Here is a 21,955-nt window from a genome sequence, read left to right as displayed (position 1 = left end):
CCCCCCTCTCTCTCAACCAGTGCCACCCGGGCTTGGCGCTGACCCAGACCCACATCTATAAACCGAGCCATCATGCCACGCCGTGCCATGCTCTGAGCCCGGCCGCAAGACCCTGATTAAAACCTAAAACCCATGACTTCAAACTTTCCAAACTGTCAAAAACCCAGTCAGAGAGAGAAAGACCAACTGCAAGAAAAAGTCATACAAAAATCACCGCTGTGGCATCGACTCACTTTTCAACGCGTCATCTGAGCTGGGATTTGTGTCACTCAGAAATATGGCTGTGTGTGTGGGGCTTAGTGATTGGAGCGCTGTATGTGCCACCTGGATGATGATGGTGTTTCATTTTGTTTTAATGAGGGACGGACGCATGGATGGGACAAACTGTTAGGCAAGATAAAGGTTGATGCTTGGGGTTGAATCCTTGAGGATTGGACTGAAATAGACAGAATATTTCGCAGCAACTCACCAACATTGTTAAATAAATAAACAAATGCTCAGTCAAAGAAAGCAATGCCCTCTAATCAAATTATTACAATTGAGACTTAAAAGGACATCACATTTTTCAGGTTAATTGTGGAACCGTTATTTTTCTAATGTCTTCATTTCATTCTGGCTGATTCTCATCCCTAATAAAAAGCTGTGACTTTTGGTTGGTGAGACTCTGAAGGATCCATCAAGTATATGTGCCAAGAGTGCTCCCTGCTGGAGAGTATCAGAACTGCAGCCAAACAAAAACCAGCGTGGTTATTACATTTCACTTCAATCAACCGTCAAGCTATAAACTGTGATAATGATCTGGAAATTCAAAGTTTGACTCAAAAAGTAAAAAAGTCAGGGGATTTAAAAGCCTGTTACATTTGCGTTGACTGAAGAACAATTGAAAACAAATTGCATGTTTTAAAAGATTTGGCCTGTTTTAAAAGGTGCCATTATTAAATAGCACCTTTAAACAAACCTTTTAAATGTGTTAAACCTGAGAATATAACATTAAAAAGGCGGGAAAATGCCAAACAAAGGGTTAACAAACTGAAACAACTAAAAGTGAAGCAGGGCTTTGGGCTGCAGGCTAGCTGTGGCAGTGAACCGCTACCCTCTCAATGAAAATCCCTGGAGAGTCGATGGGATCTCGGAGTACAAGGGAGACCACCCAGGGAAACGCTCAAGACACACTGTTGTTTTACACACGTCTAAAAAATGCAACAAGGAGGGGGAAGGGTGGGGCACACATGTCAAAAAGTCAAGTTCAACCAAATGCAAGTGAAAAGAAGAAAAAAAGAAAACACTTGAAAAGAGAGAAAACATGAAACTGTATTCCTACTCATCTCGAGCACTCGTCAGATGGCAAATATTATTTTGGATGATGGCCATTTTGCCAAAGAGAGAGAGAGAAAGCCAGAGGGAGAGAGATGAAGAAGGAGTTCATGTACCTTATTATACGGTGGTCAAAAGGGGAAAATTGCAATCATCTGTGACTCACTTGGAACACCTTACGCACTGTGAAAGACATTATTCTTCTCTAATATCAAGAGGCTTTCTGGGTTTTCGCTGCCATGGCCATTTTGACTGAAATCGCTAGGGACCCTGCATCAATTTCAGGAGTGAAATGGGAGTGAAGGCTGCGCCCTTTTGAGGGCAATGACGATAAAAGCCAAACTCAAAGTCGTTTCATGAGGAGCGAAAGTGAGAAGCTTTGGCCGATTATGTGTGTCTGCAGGGGAAAGACGAGGAGAGATCATAGCAGCAAAAAGACTGGTCTGAGGTGTGTGTTTGTGTGTACAGTATGTGTGTGAACACTTAGTTTAAACAGCACGCCTAGAAGCGGCTAACTCAAGGCAATCACACGTCCACATGTCCAGAAGTCACCAAACATAAAAAGATAACTTTAAAATGTGCTTGCAGTAGAATAGACTCAAAGTAAAGAGTACATTTTGTTCAGTCCTCTGGGTACACACACTGTGGTTATTCTCTGTTTGCCTTGGATTGTGCCTTTAGAAAGCACACACACACACACACACACACACACACACACACACACACACACACACACACACACACCCCCTCTGGTCTGCTCAGTCTGTTGTAGCCGTCTGGCTGGAACAACAACAATGTATGAGAAAAGCACTTCCATATGAGTGTGCATGCACATATATGCACATACACATAGAGGAACATATACGTACCTAACCTTGCAGAACACACACTCTTACACACTCATGCAACCACATTCCTCCTTCCTTGAAGACCTTGAAGGCTGCCCGCAAACCCCTCAGTCATGTCGGTTTTTCGTATAGACTGGGAGTGTGTTACATTCACTGTTTTTATTCCAATGCATCGTTTCTTCGCTGGATTGTATAAAATGCCAAAGACATCAATTGACCGAGGGAAGTTTAAGGATGAGCTTCGGCTTGCTGCCCAACACAATAATGCTCTCCCTCCTAATGGTCTCTTGTAGAAGAAACTTGACACAATAAAACAGCTACTGTCCAACTTTCTTTTATGAGCACACTTTGGTCATAAGCCTTTTGTACAACCTTACATTTGACTTTGCCACTATATTTACTGAACTGATGACTTCATCACCGTCATCCACTACGCTCTCACACAACTTCAATACACTTCTTGAAATTCTTTGACAGTTCAAAAGCTCTGCAACTTTACTGATTTTGTAACACTTACAGCTACAGGTATATTTAACTAAGTAACAAAAAGTCTTAAGGCTTTAGCACGAAGCAGGAATGTGACATATTGGATACAGCATAATCCAGGCTATAACATTTGTATTTCTAGTTTTATTTAATTGATTATTTATGTATGACTGTTCACATGGCTACAGGTTAACTGACTACATCCTTTTGAAACCTAAAAAGGACATATTTTGTATACAACCGCTGATAAATACATACAAGTTCAACACCTGTTGAACCATGTTGAATATGTCGAAGTTTGTAGAAAAATGTGCAAATGTAAACATTCTAATTGGACCAATGTGCTGCCAATAGTCGGGGTCATTTCATACATTTGCAGTTCGGTTTCTTAACTGCTCCATTACGGGATTAAGTAGAGCTCAGGTGCCGTTTCTCTCTCTCTCTGTGTGTGTGTGTGTGTGTGTGTGTGTGTGTGTGTGTGTGTGTGTGTGTGTGTGTGGTCACTGGGCGAATGTGCATCATGTGCACATTTCTGGTGGTGTGTGCATGCTTGTTATCCTCATGTTTGTGCGTCTGCCCTTGTGTGTTTACATTTATGAATCTGTATGCTTACGTTTATATGTGCGAGTACACTCACAGAAATGTGCGCGTCTTCTTAGATTAGTGCTTGAAATGGGTTTTCTCTTGTAATTAGGGGCCATTACCAGTCCACCGCATGTCAAAAGAAAGCCACTTATTGCTGTAAATATACTTAAGGAGTGAATTACTGACCAACTATATACTCAAGCTGTAGAGACCCTGAAAACTAATGGGCCAGAAAATACTGGAGGGGGGGGAAAGAGAGTCATGCACACATACTTTTGCACGGACATTACCACACACTCTTGACCCCATAAACTTCTAACCCTAGAAAAAGGGTTTTGAAATTTCAATCCAAACACACAGAGTTGTATTTCTGAAGGCCTACTTGTGGTTCACTGAGAAAAAAACGACTGCTGTAATATAATAATAGCTGCAACATCTCTCAGCGCCCTCCACTCCTTCTCCCCCTGTCTTTCTGTCTTGTTCTTCCTCCTCCACTCCAGAGCTTATTCTCTAGTTGCCAAAAATGTCTCTCAACCTTATTTTACTTTCTCCCTTCCCTTCATTTTCCCTCTATTTCTTTGACTTAATTTCCACTGAGGCCTATTATGGATATTTTAAGGCTCCACTGAGCGAAACCGATTCATTACAAACTGGGTCAGGCTCACACTTCACCCATGCCAACCTGCGTACATGAATACGTGGACAAGCACATGCACAAAATAAATGCAATCCCCTTGACCTTTCCTGATCTTGCCAACATCTCAAAAAACACACATACACACTGATGATTATCTTCAGATTGGGACCAGTGGAAGGTAATAGAGTGGGTTTGTCAGAGTACTGACATTCATTCTGTTCATGGCCAGGAGGGATTGGCCGGGCCAGAGGGATGGAGAAACAAAGAGAGAGGCAGAGAGGTTGCCCACTTTCAGCTAAAACTATGTGAAATCCACCACACTTCCCACAAAAACAGAGTGTTTCAAACCTTTCTCTACAGAGCAGGGCAAAACGGAGGTGCAACATTACATCTGGTTGAATATAAAACATGAGAGGGTTCACAGAAACTCCTAAAAACATCCACATGTCACATTGATGGTCAAAACCTTATTTACATTTCTTATATTTAAAAAGACGGGGAAAAACTTTTAAAAGAAAAAAATGGTAAATGGGCTGTATTTACTGTATATAGTACTTTATGGCCTTACGAGTCTTCAAAGCGTTTTTATATACAGTACAAGTTATCACTCACCCTTTCATGGAAGCTAACATTCACACACATTCAAACACGTTCTGATTGAAAGACGGCAGCACTACATCACAGCCACAGTTGCCCAGAGTAATATTAGTGACAGTCCAAAAGAAAGCAGAGTAACTTTCTGTATTTCAGTATTCAAGCCACCTCTTTCTCAGGAACATATCAACATGGTTAAACATAATGAAGCAGCAGCTAGCTAACACACACTTTGGCTGACCTTAGTAGGTTAGGTTACTATCACACATCATATTAGACCTTACTTTATTTCCCTGCTATGTCGTTAGACAAAGCGTCCACCCCTCACGACAAGCATGTCCATTCATACTCATTAGGACAGCAGTAAAACGCTGGAGCCAACCGTGACTGGGGATAATCCGATTGCCTGACACAATGGACACTCAGGACACACAGATCAGGAGACAGCCAATGGGAAAAGGAACATACATAGACAGCTACACATCACAATTATAGGAAGGCATTTGGTCCCGGAAATGAAAAAGCCATATCATTAACTGCTTTAAATGAGAGTCACACAAACTCCATGGGAGCCTCAAAAACACAAACTTATGTGAAGGAGATATACAAGGAAAGTCAGAACAAATCTCACACACACACACACACACACACACACACACACACACACACACACACACACACACACACACACACACACGGGCAGATATGAGTACTACTTGGGAGGTCAGCTTATCATGAGGAGAAGAAGCCATGAGAATTTAAAGTGATAACGACGAGACTACACTCCGCCTTCCTGTCAAAAACACTTCATATCCAATGTATGGTTTTAATGTAAAAACATTTTCTACATTAATGATAGAAGAAAAATAGATAGAAACTCCCTCTGGTGGTAACTTTGGGATTTTAGCCTTTACAGACTATTTACATGGAACAAACTCCCCGCTGCAACTCTGACTACTTTTAAATCCAGGCTGAAGACTTTTCTTTTTGCCGCTGCTTTTAATTGATGTATTAATATCTTAAACTGCAGTGTAACTTTTATTATCTTTGCTTTTAAATGAGTGTTTTTAAATGTCATTTGATATCATTGCTTGTTTCTAGGTATCATTTCATAATATGTTTCTTAATGCTCTTAATGTCTCATTTTTGTAAAGCACTTTGAAATGCCTTGTGTTGAAAGGTGCTATATAAATAAACTTGCCTTGCCTTACATGCACACAAACCTACATTATATAACACACTACAGGAAAGGGAAAACCCTCAAAGACATTATAGGACCCCTCAGATAAAAATGCAACTAGTCATAGAGATCATTAGCTAGCTCTTGTTTTTGTATTAATAAAATACAAATACTTTACTAACCTTAAGACATGATCCCTAGACACAACAAACTAATACACGTTTATTAAAGGCCTCCAAAGTACATTTTATCTCCCATATTTTTTCCCAAACATGAGGCATGTTTTAACAAATAAATCCTCAAATAAGTTGTTATCGAGCTCTGCTACCGCCACAAATAGAATCTACATCCTGGGGAGAAACAGGAATCAAAACAACCAAAGGTCGCTCCAGAGAGACTTGTACAGCCCTGAGACACACCACCATCATTAAGACAATAAATGTACTCTTCCGTTCATTCCTCCAGAGCAGCCAGCTGGCCTCGTGCCCCCCCCTCCCCTCCCTCAACCCCCGCTAAACCTCTCTACATAATATATGTTTTGACATAAAACAGAGGTAGCATTTCTAGAACAGTTTGGCACAGCACACACCCCGAGGGCAGAGAGGAAAGAGAGAGAGACACACANAGATGCATAAAATGTCAGGCACTGATAACCCTTTTCAACCGTATGCTTGTGATGTGTTAATTGTATTCAGTTTTTGCATTTCCTTTTTGTCTATTAAACACAAAAAGGAAATGCAAAAACTGAATACAATTAACACATCACAAGCATACGGTTGAAAAGGGTTATCAGTGCCTGACATTTTATGCATCTTCACTTCTATCTTAATAAAATGGTCTGCATGTATAGCTGGGGAAAAGTATTGAACAAGAAATTACTCTACATTTGACTGACTTTGTAGGTGGCTTAAAGGTAGGGTAGGTAAGAATGTAGAAACCAGCTCGAGTGTGCTAGAATTTGAAAGTATATACGCAGCCGATAAAAATCTGCCCCTTCCTTCAGACTTCCTTACAGAGCCCCTCCTCCAATACACACGAACGCGCACATGACCAATGAGGGCACGAGATAAGTTTGTGCACAGATGGAAGGCTGACAGGCAGGTAGGCCATCCAGTTATTTTAGCCGGGCCGGCTCAGATGATCGGTCGTGCTTTTTACAGCGCTACAGCTTCCACAGATGAATTTTTTTAATGTATTTATTGTCAAAGCATTTAATGTACATTGCTATTGGGATGTTAAGAGCATTCCATGGAATATAACAAAAGGTGTTTCTGAAGTGAATTACCTACCCCACCTTTAAGTGGTGTTATGTCTCTCAAATACATTTTCTTGCAAAAAGTTGTAACTGTAAACGTTGTTTTTGTCATATTGTTCTCTACCGTCTATATTGTCTGTACTGAACTTCAACAGATCAGTAAAACTCCTGCCCTCTCACCTCTCAGCAAATGATCTGTTCGACTTCACTGCGCGGCTCGCTCTAACCCATCAATTTGCTGTCCAACCTGACCCACTGAGCTCCCTAAAATGTTGGCAGTGCTTGTCTGTTCAGAAAAACTGATCTTTGCGCAAACTGTTAACAAAACATAGTGATCTGTTTTAGGTTGCCCGGACAGTTAATGAAGACTTGTGAGTGGGTAAGGGCATTTAGGTTTATACTCAAAATAGGCCATGGGTTTATTTCCCCTTAAGTGTCCCAAAGCAAAACACTTGTTGGTCTAAAAAAAGAACTTGAAGGATTGAGAAGAAGTGCAGTATTTTATTATTTTCTAGATTTGTACATCATCCTACTGTATACTTGAGTAAAGATTGCTTTTGTAAATGTGTTATTGCTGAAGTAATTCCCCATACAGTCTGCCTGTCATATCATCTATGATTTATCTTAGAATTGCATCATTTTATTTGTGACCTACTATGTCATTATTTCACACATATAAAATGATTGTGGTTTTTTGATGCTTTGATATCAAGGATTATATTACTGGAGGTGGGGTGAATTCAAATGAGAAAATTCCCCTGATGCCTCAGGTCATTTGTAATGTGTGCAGAGGTGAAGACGATGTAGTGTGAGTGTGTTGCGACTGTCTCTACTCTCTAACAATATGAGTTGTTCTCAGTGAAGTTGATGCATGTGTGTGTGTCTGTGTGTTTCGTGCCAGGGCCACATTAGAGAAGCCTTTCAAGTCATGTCAGCCTCCTCCTACTCCTCTGCATAGTGCTTGTGTTGTGGTCCGCCCAACAGTCAACCTCCCAGAACCCCTGCGAACTCTATGTGTGTGTCAGTGTGTGTCCATATGGATGTGTGTAACATGTTGTAGGGTTAATTCCAGTGCGTGGGAGCCCCCAAAATCCTGCTGGATTCATCTTTCCCTCTTCCTGTTACTGCCGCCTCCTCCATATCATATCAGTATTCATCTTTCTTTGTGATTAATACAATAGAGATTTATAAAAACTCTGTCAACTTTGATTGTGCGTGACTCAGTTTCGCCGTCACCTCCATACTGCTACGATAAGTCTGCGGCTCTGCCCCCATATTGTAGTTGATGACAAACTTGGGGCCCGGTCTCATCCTCGCCTCCAGACGCACACGCACACACACACACGCACACAATGTTTGATCAGTGTGAGGAAGTGTGGTGAAGAAAATCATCCTGCGGGGTTTTAGCCTCACTTTTTCTATTAAACACAAAAAGGAAATGCAAAAACTGAATACAATTAACACATCACAAGCATACGGTTGTAAAGGGTTATCAGTGCCTGACATTTTATGCATCTTCACTTCTATCTTAATAAAATGGTCTGCATGTATAGCTGGGGAAAAGTATTGAACAAGAAATTACTCTACATTTGACTGACTTTGTAGGTGGCTTAAAGGTAGGGTAGGTAAGAATGGAGAAACCAGCTCGAGTGCGCTAGAATTTGAAACTACGCAGCCGATAAAAATCTGCCCCTTCCTTCAGACTTCCTTACAGAGCCCCTCCTCCAACACACACGAACGCGCACATGACCAATGAGGGCACGAGATAAGTTTGTGCACAAATGGAAGGCTGACAGGCAGGTAGGCCATCCAGTTATTTTAGCCGGGCCGGCTCAGATGATTGGTCCAGCACCACAGATGAATGCACACACACACACACACACACACACACACACACACACACACACACACACACACACACACACACACAGCTCTTTGATAACCATGCCAATCGCTCCAAGCTTGCGCTAACACATTTCAGCACACCAGCACTTACTGTGGATTGGGTTCAGAAAAAAAGGTTAGCGGAAGCTTTGATCCCTAACAGAACACATGCTAGCACATTATTGCTGTGACACACCGTGCCATTGTGCTTTACATGTATATACTAGCCAAAGGGGAGCAGAAGATGGTGTGTGTGTGTGTACGTCTTTTATATGCTGTCAGTATCTTTACAACTAGCTGCCTACTGTGAAATAATACAAGATGTTTAAGCTAATGGGACTCCCAGCGGTGTATCAGCCTTCATTAAGACTATGTTTTCTTTATCAAACAAACAGATCAAACTATTACTCTCACTTGGACAATTTCACCCTGTGCTATAAGCAAACATATCTTTTTATATTTTGCTTTGGAAGAACCAGCAAATTGTGCTTTGTTACATAGACAATAAAAGAGAATAGAGTCAAATTACATTTCTGTAGTTTTACAACAGTGTTGTTGTTGTTGTTGTTGACAAAACTAAAGAGCAATAACTTGATTGTTTTATTGAGAAAAAATCAGCCATTATTTTTCTATGCACCGCTATGGTTATTATATTCTCTTCAAAAAGAGAAAGGAATATTCAATCCAGTCATTGTGAATATTAAGCCTTTTATGATATTTAGCTTAATACTTTGGCTGTTGGTTGGTAAACTAGCAATTTAAAATGTCAACATGGAACCTGGTAAAATGTCATTGCTGTTTTTATTTTATTTTAAAGACCAAGTGATGAATGGAAACAATAATCAACATATTAATCAATAATGAAAATAATTGCCAGTGCAGCTCTTTAAATAACGATGTTTATAATAGTTCTAGTTTCTTATCATAATATGCTTGAAATCATACATTTGGAAACAATAATTTTGTTAACCTTAACTATCTGCGTATGCCTAACACCGATCTGGTACCACTGCTCCCTTTTTCCTTAATTTAAAGCCTGTAGATCTCACTGCAGTGCCTTTTTAATGGAATGATTTTTATGTCAAATGACATGAATAATGATGGCAGATACTCAATCCTCTTACTGGGATAAGTTTTGGATTGGATAGGTGCATTCGAAAAATATACAATCATATATTTTATCATTTGTTCAGCCCTAAATAACCGCACATTGGCCAGTTTCTAGTGTTACTCATGCAGAGCCTACCGGGCATATGAAAGGCTCTGTTGTTACTGCCATCCATTTTGTTGCAGTAAGTAATATTTCTGTGTTTCCAAACAATTTCACAAATTCAGACGTGTGTGTGTGTGTGTGTGTGTGTGTGTGTGTGTGTGTGTGTGTGTGTGTGTGTGTGTGTGTGTGTGTGTGTGTGTGTGTGTGTGTGTGTGTGTGTGTGTGTGTGTGTGTGTGTGTGTGTGTGTGCATACACATTTACAAACCGCCTTTACACATTTGTTTGTGTGTACTTGTGTGTGTATCTCCACACTGTGAATCTGTGTGTCTTCATACCTGCTGGGTTGTGCAGAATTGACTGGGCACGGTCAGCATGAGTAAGCAGCCGGGGGAAGATTGAGGCAGCCAGATGCGGCGGCCCCGGGCTACGGAGGATATCATTACCCCGGGTGTGTAGTCGGCCAAAACAGGAGCCCCCAAGCGGAGTTTCATCAAGGTGGACCCCCGTCTATGGCGAGGGGGAGGACACCAGTTAACCTGTTGTCCCGCGGTGAGGAGCGGTATTAAGCGGCAGGTGGAAAGAGAAAGCATCCCGTGACTGGAAAGAGGTGGACATAAGAAAGTGTGTGGATACTTACAGGGTAGCAAGCAGACACACTCTAACTGTGGAAGATTGTCTCTTTTGATTTCCCCTCCCTGCTTCTCCTGCAACACATCAGTAAACCCTGTAGGGCCTCTGTGTGTGTTTGCATGTACATTTAAAAAAACTTTTATATCATCATTTCCAACCCATGGATCCTACTTTTCAGTATCATTTACCGCAATGGAGCTTTTGCTTTACTTACATACATAAACATGTACCCCTAAAAATTTCCATTCAAAGGAAATAGCCAGGATATTTTTGGTGCGGGGACTCTGACAGAACAACTTGATACATTGCCGCTGGCAACGACATCAGCGTACGGGAATTGGACCTTCTCCCCTCAGTGAGGTAACCCATAGGCCATGAATCATGCTGCCTTGCTCCAGAGTCCTGTGGTCCCGGGGGTTGACAGTTTGACCGCTCCTCAATGTGGTCTCTCTCTCCTCTACTGACGCTCCTCCCATCACCACACATTCCAACCAGCGGACCGGTCACATAAGGTCAAGGAAAACATTTAAGAATATAAATTAGTAATGCATCTTATTAGCAGGACCCCACATTTCTGTTCACATCCTAAAGCCATATCAGAGTAATGACAGAAGTGTGTGGAGAGGAATAGTGATGAGACTGATAGATGACAAGAAAAACAATATCTGAAAAAATCCAAATGTATAAACTGATCCATCAATGGATGACAAAAGGCCTGAATGAAGGGCATTCCTGTGCGTCTGTTTGCCTGGCTGTTTTGGCAGCTCAGACATGGAGCTAGTCTGGCAGCCTGCCTGTCTGTTTTTTCTCTGGTTTCTCCTCCATACTGGTGGGTCACTGGTGTTTGGATCACTACTGCTGACTGTTAACCACTTACTTGGACTGAGCCTCACCGGCATGCATTTGATATGGCTTAGTGATTGATTATGTACAGTAAGAAAGTCATATATCAAACATTTGGTCGAAAAAGGGTGAGAAAAGGATGTTCTGGGTAAAGTAAATGAATGCCAGAATTGATCCCAATCATATTGATGAGATCACTCCACCATTATAATCAAATGTGTACCTTTTTTAAAGAGCAGCAGTGAGTTTATCAAAAGCTTAGGCGAGTCCAAGTGATGAATAGACAGTTCGTCCGGTGCAAGAGCAGTGCTTCAGCAAGTGGTTTTAACAGTGCCCCGGGCCATACTCCAGCTGAGTTAAACACATCCCGTGAGTGTGTGTTTCTGTGTGTGTGAGAGAGAGACATGACACGTCTGAGAGTGTGATGTAGTCACTTCCTCCCGCTGCACTGAGCCACTGTTGTCAGCTTGACCCTGCGCCAGTTAACCCCTCGCCACCCTTGGCTCTACAGGCGTGGGCCCCGGGATGTGTGTGTGTTTGAGAGAGAGGGAAAGACAGATCGTATGTGTGTAGCGTGTGTGTTGGCAGACCACAGGTGTCTGGTCACGGTGTCAGGGTGTTAAGAGGTCTACTGAGAGGGGCCCCCAAAAAAATCTAAGCATCTGTTTCGGAGGGAAGGAGCAACAGAAAAGAGGAGGAGAGGTTGGTAAGGGTTACCAACACACACCCCGAGGGGAGTGAGGGCTTGTTGGGGGGGAGTATCTGACAAGCAGGTGCCTATGTTGACAGTAACCCTTCATACTTGAACCCCACCACCTCCCACACACACACACACACACACACACACACACACACACACACACACACACACACACACACACACACACACACACACACACACACACACACACACACTGCACTGCACATACTTACAATACATCCTGGAGAGGCAAATAATTGCTGAGCCTGATTAGAGGGAATGCAGAGGGAATCCCCTTCAGACACGCACACACACACGCACACGCACGCACACGCACGCACACACACACACCAATGGATCTTTTTGCTTTTGGGTCAAAGGTGAAAGAAAAAGAGAAGAGTGAACAGAACTCTGACACTTCCTGCTGTCCGTCTGTGTGTGTTTTTCTGTGTTATATTTGTTTGCACATATGCAGACCATGTGAACAGAGAGACAATACGGATACGTTTACAAGCTGCTTTCCTTTTATATTACAATGTATACTTAGTAAACATATGCAAGTGTAATAGAAACTCTGCATCCTGAATGCTTGACATGCTTGTCTGGGAATGATTATTTTGCTAAGAAGGGGGGGAAGGCAGGACGCAGCGGGAGGTAGAGGAAAATTGGAACAGCTGTTGATTAACATGAGTGCTCTGTCTCTCTTTCTTTATTTTACTCTCTCTCAGTAGAGGAGGAAGAGGAAGATGAGGAGATGATGGAGGCGAAGCCAGGCCCCGAGTCGGAGCAACAGGATGAAGATGACAACAGGGAAAACAAAGAAGGTACAAAGGATGAATCCATTATTGGAGGGTAAACATTTTCAGCTATTAGCATTTTAGACATCCGTAATCACCTTATTTATTCTGGTTACATTTTCTTTTGTAGGTTTCCTCCTGCATGTTTGAATACAAAGCCCATTAGAGCAACAATGGTGTTTTAAAACATTTCAAGCATAGCAACAAAGTGCAAAAAAGCGCATAATAAAAGGAAATGTAAATACAATGTGAAACACTAAACACTAATTTGAATAAAACAGGCATGAAATAAAACCATAAAAGTTACAGAACAGTTTAGGAAATAAATAGTTATTCGATGAAATAAAATGCATCTGCGAACCCATTTCAGTTCATTTATTTGTGTTTATTAATTAACTTTATGTAGCAATTGTGCCCTGAATTTCTGCAGACAGAAAAACATAACATTCTTTACCCTCTAGTTTTTTTCCTAGACTTCTCTCATGTTGTTTTTGAAACTGTCACAAATCCCGGCCACTTGTGTTTGACACCGTCTGCCAGTCAGTGGGTGTATCAGATGGAAGGACGGGGGTGATTATGGTGGGGGTTAAGGCGGGTCCAGCATATCAGCTCCATGGCATGTGGGGGTCAGCACTGATTAAAAACCTGTCACTTGACCCCCCCCTGACCACACTTCAAAGAGGAGAGGAATGGAGAAGCGCGTGTGTGTATGTGGAGCGTTTGTGTTGTGAAATATGGAGATTAGGCTTGATTGAAATACAACATGTGATAAAAACACAGATGGAAAGACATATTCGTATTTAGACTCATAACACACTCCTGACGGCACTGAATGTGACTCACACACACACACACACACACACACACACACACACACACACACACACACACACACACACACACACACACATAGTCAGATGTATGCACGCACACACTCATAAACACAAAGTCATCCGTCTCCTCTCCATCCTGGCCTATTAGAAGGTCTGGCCTTTGATCTCTGCCACTCGAATCACTGGGTCTTTTCTGACAACTCGTAAGAAATACAAAGGGATGGGGGGGGGATCAAAGTCAAGAGGCAGGGTAAAGGTCGATATATGTGTGTGTCTGTGTAAAAATTGCATGTGTGCTTGGGGACAGTGACTTCAAAACCCGGACGCCGTGCTGTGCAGCCATTACGTTCAAAGGGAGGCGGGACGCTTTGTTTTTTCTCTTGTTTATGAACTTCTTACTGTAGGGTTTTATTAGAAGAGATGCATTAGGAACTGTTTGTAGTTTAGTATGTCCTTGATGGGATCCTGGTTTTGATAGAGATGAAGTGAATGTTAATCTGACATCGGAAGCCCTTTTTTCTTTATAATGCATTAAAGTCATACACAGCCAGGTATTTGAACTATTTTCAGTTATTAAAAGTAAGTTGTCACAATCATTAGAGTAGTGTAAATACAGATGTCTTAGTTGAGTTTAAAAATATAGAAATGTCTTTAGTAAAACCCTTTTGAACGGTACAGAGCGAAAGTGTGGTTCAGCTATTTTATTTAATTAATTTTTTTTATTGAGTCAGGCACAATGAGTTTACATTTATACAGTCAATATTTTTATTTATTTTTCCCCTTTCCCCCCCTCCCGGTCCTAGCTAGTAAATTAAATAACTAACTAAATAAAATAGATACATAGGTAAAAGTAAAATAATGTAGAAGGTAATATTAAAAGAAAATGTATAGATAAGGGAATAAAGAATATTAACAGTAATACATGTATCCATATACTCACATATGTATACCCACACATACACAGCTATTTAAAACCAAATCACATAACTGTATTTTGTAGGTCACATCAAATAATATTGACTTATTACAGTTTTAAATGCACTATTGAGATTATTTATTATTTGTTTCTCTTAAATAATGCAACAAAGGATTGAACAATTTTATATTTCAGGTATAAAAAGGAAAAGAGAAAATGTTAACTACATAGATTTAACAGCTTCTAGTACTGATAAATGTATTGTCAACGTTCCCTACTTTTAGCTACTTTGTGAGGAAGGTTTTTCTCTTGTTTTATAATTAAAATAAATGTAATATCTTTGGAATTTGGATGATTGGTCGGACAAAAGAAATGCAAAGTTTTAAGATGTTAAACCCACGTTTTGTCCGGGGTGCGCTGTGCATAATGTGTGAATAACTGTTTCTCTCATGCTCTTGTCTTTATGAAATGTTCCTTTCACCAGGCTCAGTTCTGAGAGAGCTGACGGAGGAGGAGAGGCAGCAGATCCTGCACTCTTCAGACTTTCAGAGTTTCTTCGACTCCAGCATCCGGGTGATGGAGAGAGCTCTGGCCGAAGACGGAAACATCTTCTTCGACTACAGCGGCCGGGACCTGGAGGAGAAGGAGGGGTGAGCTTGGAAGGGAGGAGGGAGAGTATGTGTTTGGCTGTGAGAGCACATGTGTGTGTGTGTTTGCTTGCGTGCCTCAAACTAGGAAATGTGCAAAGACTGACTCATGCCCACTGTGACACTTTAGGGTCCCGGGAACTCCTTTGTTCTTCAAAAGGCATATTTTCCTGCTGATGTCACCCTCTCAGGGGGAAACTGACATCCATCATCTCGTCTTGCAATCTGAACAGTTGTAGGTTATCAAAGTGTCGGTTGAAGTTAGAAATGCAAAGATGTGTTAGTATACTGCTCTGCTATTATATACAAATGCTTCTAACTTTGACTTTGACCACTGCAGCCACAGTTAAGCATCAAGCCTGTGGTTATTTATAAAACAGGCTCAACATCAGTACTCTCCTTTTCACCGTTTCCATTTTTTTTTTTTTTATGTAATTGTAACAACATAACCACCATTCAATCTAATTTAGCACTGCAGACAAAGGGGATCATTCACAGTGAATAGTGAACAATGTTTGTTGAACCGTACACCCCAGCATGTGCACTCCGCTCTGCATCGGCCAAACAGCTCGCTGCACCCACACTGCGAGGAGGACCCAAGTTCCCATCAGCAAAAACACGTGGGTTTGCTATCCTGGCTCCAAAATGGTGGAATGAGCTCCCCATTGACATCAGGACAGCAGAAAGCTTACACATCTTCCGGTGCAGACTGGAAACTCATCTCTTTAGACTCCACTTCGAGCGATACAATTAAAAAGAAATAAATAACAAAAAAAAGCACTTCTATACTAATAAAGGACTGGCTTATCTAAAGCCAGTTGAGTAGCACTTGAAATGTTTTGGCTCTATGAAACCTGATGTACTTATATGATTCTGTTTTCTTCAAGTTTAGGTTAGTATCTTGTATCTTGTTGGTCGAATGCACTTTGTAAGTCGCTTTGGATAAAAGTGTCAGCTAAATGTAATGTAATGTAATTGACTGAGTTGCAATGAACAAATAGACACAAAATACAAAACAGCTTACTGAAATGATGCAACAATCTGACTATTTTGAATACACCGTGTGGATTTCCAGATTGGAGACATCCCAGAAGTGATCACAACTCAGGGACAGTTTCATCCCACAGGCAATAAGACTGTTAAACACCTGCACTGTTGAAACAACATCCATAACATTCATCCGGCTGCTACTTAGAAATAATTCATCTATTTAATTCTAATATATCATATTCCAATAAATTGCATATAGACTCTTATTGCACTATTTCACTTTTTTAAACTATTTTTCTTTTTGTATTTACTTGCACTGTATTTTTCTGTTTATCTGTGTTTTGTGTTGCACTGTTGGAGGAGCCTGTGACCTAAGATTGTCATCGGCATAACTACACTGTAGCAATGTTCGTATGACTAAATAAAAACCTTGAACCGACCCCTGCAGACTGAAGGCACATTATTTCCTTAGCAGGATATTTCATGATATATTTACTGTGTTTTTTTCAGAGACTTGGGTAGCGGCTCCAGTCTGTCCTTCAGCCGAGTTTTCTACGATGAACACTGGTCCAAACATCGCGTGATCACCTGCCTCGACTGGTCCCCTCAGGTGAGGCCTGCAGCTATGTGTGTGTCAATGTACATTTAAAATGAATACATACAAAACTATGCTTCCTAAAGCCTTGCAGCAAACATTCAGGTGTTGAGCATCACTTTAATACTTATATTTTCATCCCTCTCTGTCTCTCTCTTCCAGTATCCAGAGCTGCTGGTCGCCTCTTACAACAATAATGAGGATGCTCCTCATGAACCGGATGGTGTTGCTTTAGTATGGAACATGAAATTTAAGAAGGCCACCCCCGAGTACATCTATCACTGTCAGGTGCTTGTACACACATTTTCACAACTACAAAATATGATGGCAGATATGATTTCAGGACATGTAAGGAAGATGTTCATTTGACTTCTCCTATGTTTTGTGGGTGTTTAGTTGCAAGTATACAAACATCTGCAACGAACCTACAAAAAAAAGAACAAATCATGCTACATCTCCCTCTCACCTCTTTTCATACAGTACCTTAAGTGGCAACCCAACAGCTCCAGCTTTTTCCTCTTTTCTACCCTATAATGAGAGCCCCTTTGTGACTGAATAGTAACGAGTGAAGCAAAGGGAAATGAAAGGCAGCACCACAAGCGCTCATTTGACCCTCCAGATTGGATTAAAGCTGAACGGTGCCACTGCAGGCCAGTTCTAATGGAAAGAAACTCAATGATGGGTGAGATGCTAATAACAAGTGACACTGAGAAAACGGGATGGAGGAGAGAGGGATAGAAGGATTGGGTGTGAGGGTTTCACGGCTCCCGCGAGACAGGCGAGGCCGTATAGAGACGTCTTGCTAGTTAAATGATGTGGCCTACCACTTCCTAATCCAACGCTGCCACATGTGTGTGTTAGCCCACCCACGTTGATGCTGCGTCTAATGTCAGCAGTGCCGGGTTTCCCAATAATTAAAACATTTTCCTCATACACGTCACTGCAAATTTGGAAATACACCTGTAAAAGTATTAAAGTCACAGGCTTCATTGCTCAGAAATAAAATGCACACACATACTTTCACATTCAGGCTTCGTTTAAACAGAGGAAATAGATTTTTTTTTCTTTTTTGTCGAACACATACAGAACCACATACTCCAGAAGACCGCACTCTGCGTGGAAATATTTCAATATCTAGCTCGCAACACAAGTCTCGCTCCATAATGGACTTTTAAAGCACTCGGTTTTTTCACTGCACCATAATTTATGCCGCTGCTAAAATCCATGTGGTCTTAAGGATGGATTACAGCGAGGGATCGTGTAGCTTTAGGATTCAGTAGTTTTTCCATGTGGTTCTCTGACGAAGTATTCACAGTACATCTGACTTTATTAACATTGCGGTTTCTGAGCATGCTTATTTGTGGATCACCAGTAATGAATATTAGACGTTGGGGTTCAAGGATGTTTGTGTGAGCAGCTGATAAAATGCTTAGTTTATATTAAGGGTCCATTCAGCTGCTAATGCGTACAACAGAGGTGAATTGTGCTCGAGTGTAAGTGAAAATGCGCTCACTGGAATACAATAGCGTCTGTTTTCATTGAAAAACCGAGGATTAAGGGTCTGTAACATAACAACGTATTGTCAATTGTGTTTGTTTTTGATTCTCAGACTCATACGAAGCACTTTCTTCAAACAAAGTCCAAACATTGTCCACATGCCGAGATTTGTTTTTTTTTTGTAAGTGAGTGTTTACTGGAAAGATGTGCATTAGATGAAGTGATATCAGATGGGGGAAAAGACCGAAGAAAAACTGAGTGAACAGAAACTCCCAAGTGCCTCACTTTCCTACCGCCCCAGTGTTAGTCAGTGAGTTAGTGTGGCCTGGGGCTGAGCCATGCTCTTCTCATGCGGGGAGAAACAAAAGGGAATGACTCAAAAACAACGAAAGGAAGATAAAGTCGAGCGCAAATGAGCAGGGAGTTGGAGTAATGGAGTGCCCATATAAACAGAGGATGAATGAAGATAAAATAAAATGGAGTGGAAATAGAAAGAAGGTGCCCCAGCCATGACTTCCCCTGTCACTGTTGGATTTGGATGAAAGCAGCACAGGAGCGGTTAGACGAGAGGGAAGAGGAGAAGAGACATTTTTTCTCTTCTTTTCCTTTTTGCGGGGTCTTTTACAAACGGAGCCGCGACTCCATAGTTAGCCGTGGATCGAATGGCTCTTAATGTGCGAGCATGTCCTGCCGAGTAACCCCCCCAAAACCACAGGGCCGGGGGCCTCTTCCCCTCTTTCTCTACTTTTTCCTGTTCTTCTTTTCACCTTCAACCTCCCATACTAAACTAAAAGAACAGGCGGATAGGAGGCTTTCTCTATGCATCTATTGTGGGTTTTATTTTGTGGATGGATAGGTAGATGTCTGAATACCATAGTGCTCATAATGAGTATCATTCACGTGTTTGAAGGGTACCAAAGAATGACAGTGCAGAGTTGGTATTGGAGGGTTTGTGGTTGAGGTTCAGCAGGGGCTTTATCGTATAAGGCTAGGCTTATAGAAGGCTTCGTGTTTCAGATGGGGTTTCGGTGAGGTCAGGCTTCTATATTTCTTGCCTGGCCGCATGCAGTTTGGTGGATGGGCTTAGCAAAGCAAAACAACGACCTTCCTAACAACGTACAACCTCCTATTCAGGGTTTCAATGTTTTCTCCTAAACAAGGGTTCACATTTTGGTTAGAAATGTGTCCGGTGCAGTTTTATTTGTTTCGGAGCTATATTGGAGCTGTATTCAGTTTTTGTAGGGACCTTGTTTAATTACACTTGACACGACACATCATTTCTCATTAGGCAATGTTTTTTATCAGTTAGCCCTGTTGGGATTTATTGTCTGTGACTTGCTGGTGTTGTGCAAAGTAAAACGTTGAAAAATTGGTGTTGATTTTGGGAGGAGTACAAGTGTGTGTCTGACTGCAACAGTGTTGTAATATTGTATTCTAATGCAACAGTTAAACAGACAGGTCCTGGTTTGACAAATGGTGTTCCCTCGTCGATCCTAAAAAATTCAAGATTAATCAATTCCATTTAAAGTCACATTAAAGAATCATGTCCAAGCTGTTTTCAATATATATTTAAAGTTTTATATTTTCAGATCTTGAATTCTAATTCATTCTAGACAGCGAGTAAACTATAACTGATATTAAACATCCCCTTGATGACCGGGGGCAGTTTCATGACCCCACTTTAGCCGCCAGTGATCCGTAACATAACAGAGGAAGTGTGACCCGTCAGTGGGAAGGGGGCGCTGCTGTGGATTCTGGTACCAGTTGAGCGTGCCTCCCCTCATCAGGGCCGTCTCAGCAGTTGGACCCATCATCGCCCCATCCCAGTTGGGGCCAATCTTGTAACTTCACACCAGCCTCTCAAGTGGGCAAAGTCACACCACATTAAAGAGCCCGTTTGACTTAAAACCTCTGCCGAACCCCCGAAACCACACGCCTCCGTGTAACAACCCCCGCCGCTGCTGTCATATCCCATTGGACTCAGACATATTTTTATTAATATCGTGCTGCCTTGCGTTGTTCCCTAGGCCTTTGACACATCCAGGAAGGTTGAGTAAGAGAAGCGGAGTAGGAGGAGAGAGGGAGGGAGGGAAGGAGGGTAGGGAGCGAAAAGAGAGACCACTGCAACAGCATTATTCACAGGCCTTTTCTAAGTTGGAACCAATGTGAAATGACACTGGAGGATGAAGCTGCATTGTGTTCAGAAAGCTTAGCAGAGAACTCCTGTTAGCGCTAGCGAAGCAATATACGACTGTGAGACTGATTTTGAGTTGATTTGGAAACATATGTAGCTTGTTCTTGAAAAAACGTTTTAGGGTTGAATTTTGCGGTAAATTTGATTATTTGTACAACTTTGGCTGTACGAAAAGCTGTGTCTCATTTTGCAACAAAAAAAAAAGTCTGGATGTTGAAACCAGTTCTTCTTAAACCCAACTTGTTGAGAATTGGGCCTTACTCTCCATGGCTGAGAGTTAAAGAAAGTTTTACGTATTATGCAAATATATTTTATTGGTAAGAGAAGATTGATACCACAGGTTTACCTACTTTAGCGTAAGATCTGGAAAAAATAAAACAGCTAGCGAAAGTCCACATACAAGCTCACTTATTAGGACATATTTTTTTGTTTAATTAAGATGTTATTTTATAGTGGGTTACTTTATTTGGTTTCATTATTTCTTCCAGGTGTGTTCTGGTACTATTAAAATGAGGTTGCCAGCAAGAAAGCAGATTTCCCAACATGTTAAACTTTGAAAAAATATACTCTCCTACCCAAGATATTTAAAGAAGTATTGTTTTAATATCGGTATGGAAACTGTCGACTTTTGGCAACAATTTTGACAAATAGCTAATTCTACCCTACTAGGAGAATCTACTAGAGTAGGAATTCAAAGTTTAAGACTGCTCAATTTGCCCCGTTTTACATTCTGTGGTAATATTGCAATAGATATAAATGTGTGTGGAAAACAGACCTGAGGAAGAACTTGTAGAATCTGAATCTATTTTTCAATATCAGAATAGAAAACAGCAGTGTATGGTTGAGTCAAACACGCAACCATCATTAAAGCAACTAACAAAAGAAAAAGATATGAACCCAACAAACTAAATATATGAAATAAAGAGATAGGAGCCCTAGGAGGCAGAGACAGGCCTGTTGTTGCTCCCAGAGCCTCTTCCTCATGCTTTCGCTCCTCATTCTTTGCAGGGTGAAATTGAGACTCGGCTCGGTATTTCTCTCGCTTTGCCAGAAACCACAGAGTGACAAAATCCGTGGGGTGTCATAAACGAGCGAAGCCAGGGGGAGAAAGGGAGGAGAAAGGTGGTCGGGAGGAGGAAGGGGGAGGTTGAGGAGCGGGGATGCGAGGGAAGACAGTCAGATCCATCTGGTCCTGATAAGGCTGAGTGGAAAACAGATGAGTGTGGTGAGCAAAGGGGGGGAGGCAGGAGGGGGGGGAAGGATGGAGCGTGGATCTACTTTTACCATGCCCGATCACCCCCCCCCCCCCCCCCCCC

At 41.6% G+C, this 21,955-nt stretch overlaps 1 protein-coding gene across 4 annotated transcripts in view; it reads left to right on the top strand.

Annotated features, from left to right (window-relative positions):
* LOC104964251 (cytoplasmic dynein 1 intermediate chain 1) overlaps positions 1–21,955 on the top strand; it is a 37,737-nt gene that overhangs the window by 10,122 nt on the left and 5,660 nt on the right. For 3 of the 4 annotated variants that reach the window (XM_010792989.1, XM_010792991.1, XM_010792992.1), the window contains 4 exons: positions 12,902–12,994; positions 15,201–15,366; positions 16,864–16,963; positions 17,111–17,236. In XM_010792989.1, coding sequence (XP_010791291.1) covers positions 12,902–12,994; positions 15,201–15,366; positions 16,864–16,963; positions 17,111–17,236 — 485 coding nt within the window. Of the gene's footprint in view, positions 1–12,898; positions 12,995–15,200; positions 15,367–16,863; positions 16,964–17,110; positions 17,237–21,955 lie in introns of all 4 variants that reach the window. The other variant, XM_010792990.1, reaches the window with a different exon arrangement.

This window comes from Notothenia coriiceps, unplaced genomic scaffold (assembly GCF_000735185.1).
Source record: "Notothenia coriiceps isolate Sejong01 unplaced genomic scaffold, NC01 NC01_scaffold00036940, whole genome shotgun sequence".
Taxonomy (NCBI): Eukaryota; Metazoa; Chordata; class Actinopteri; order Perciformes; family Nototheniidae; genus Notothenia; species Notothenia coriiceps.
Note: the sequence above shows the minus strand (reverse complement) of the source record. Positions and strands in the feature narration are given on the sequence as shown.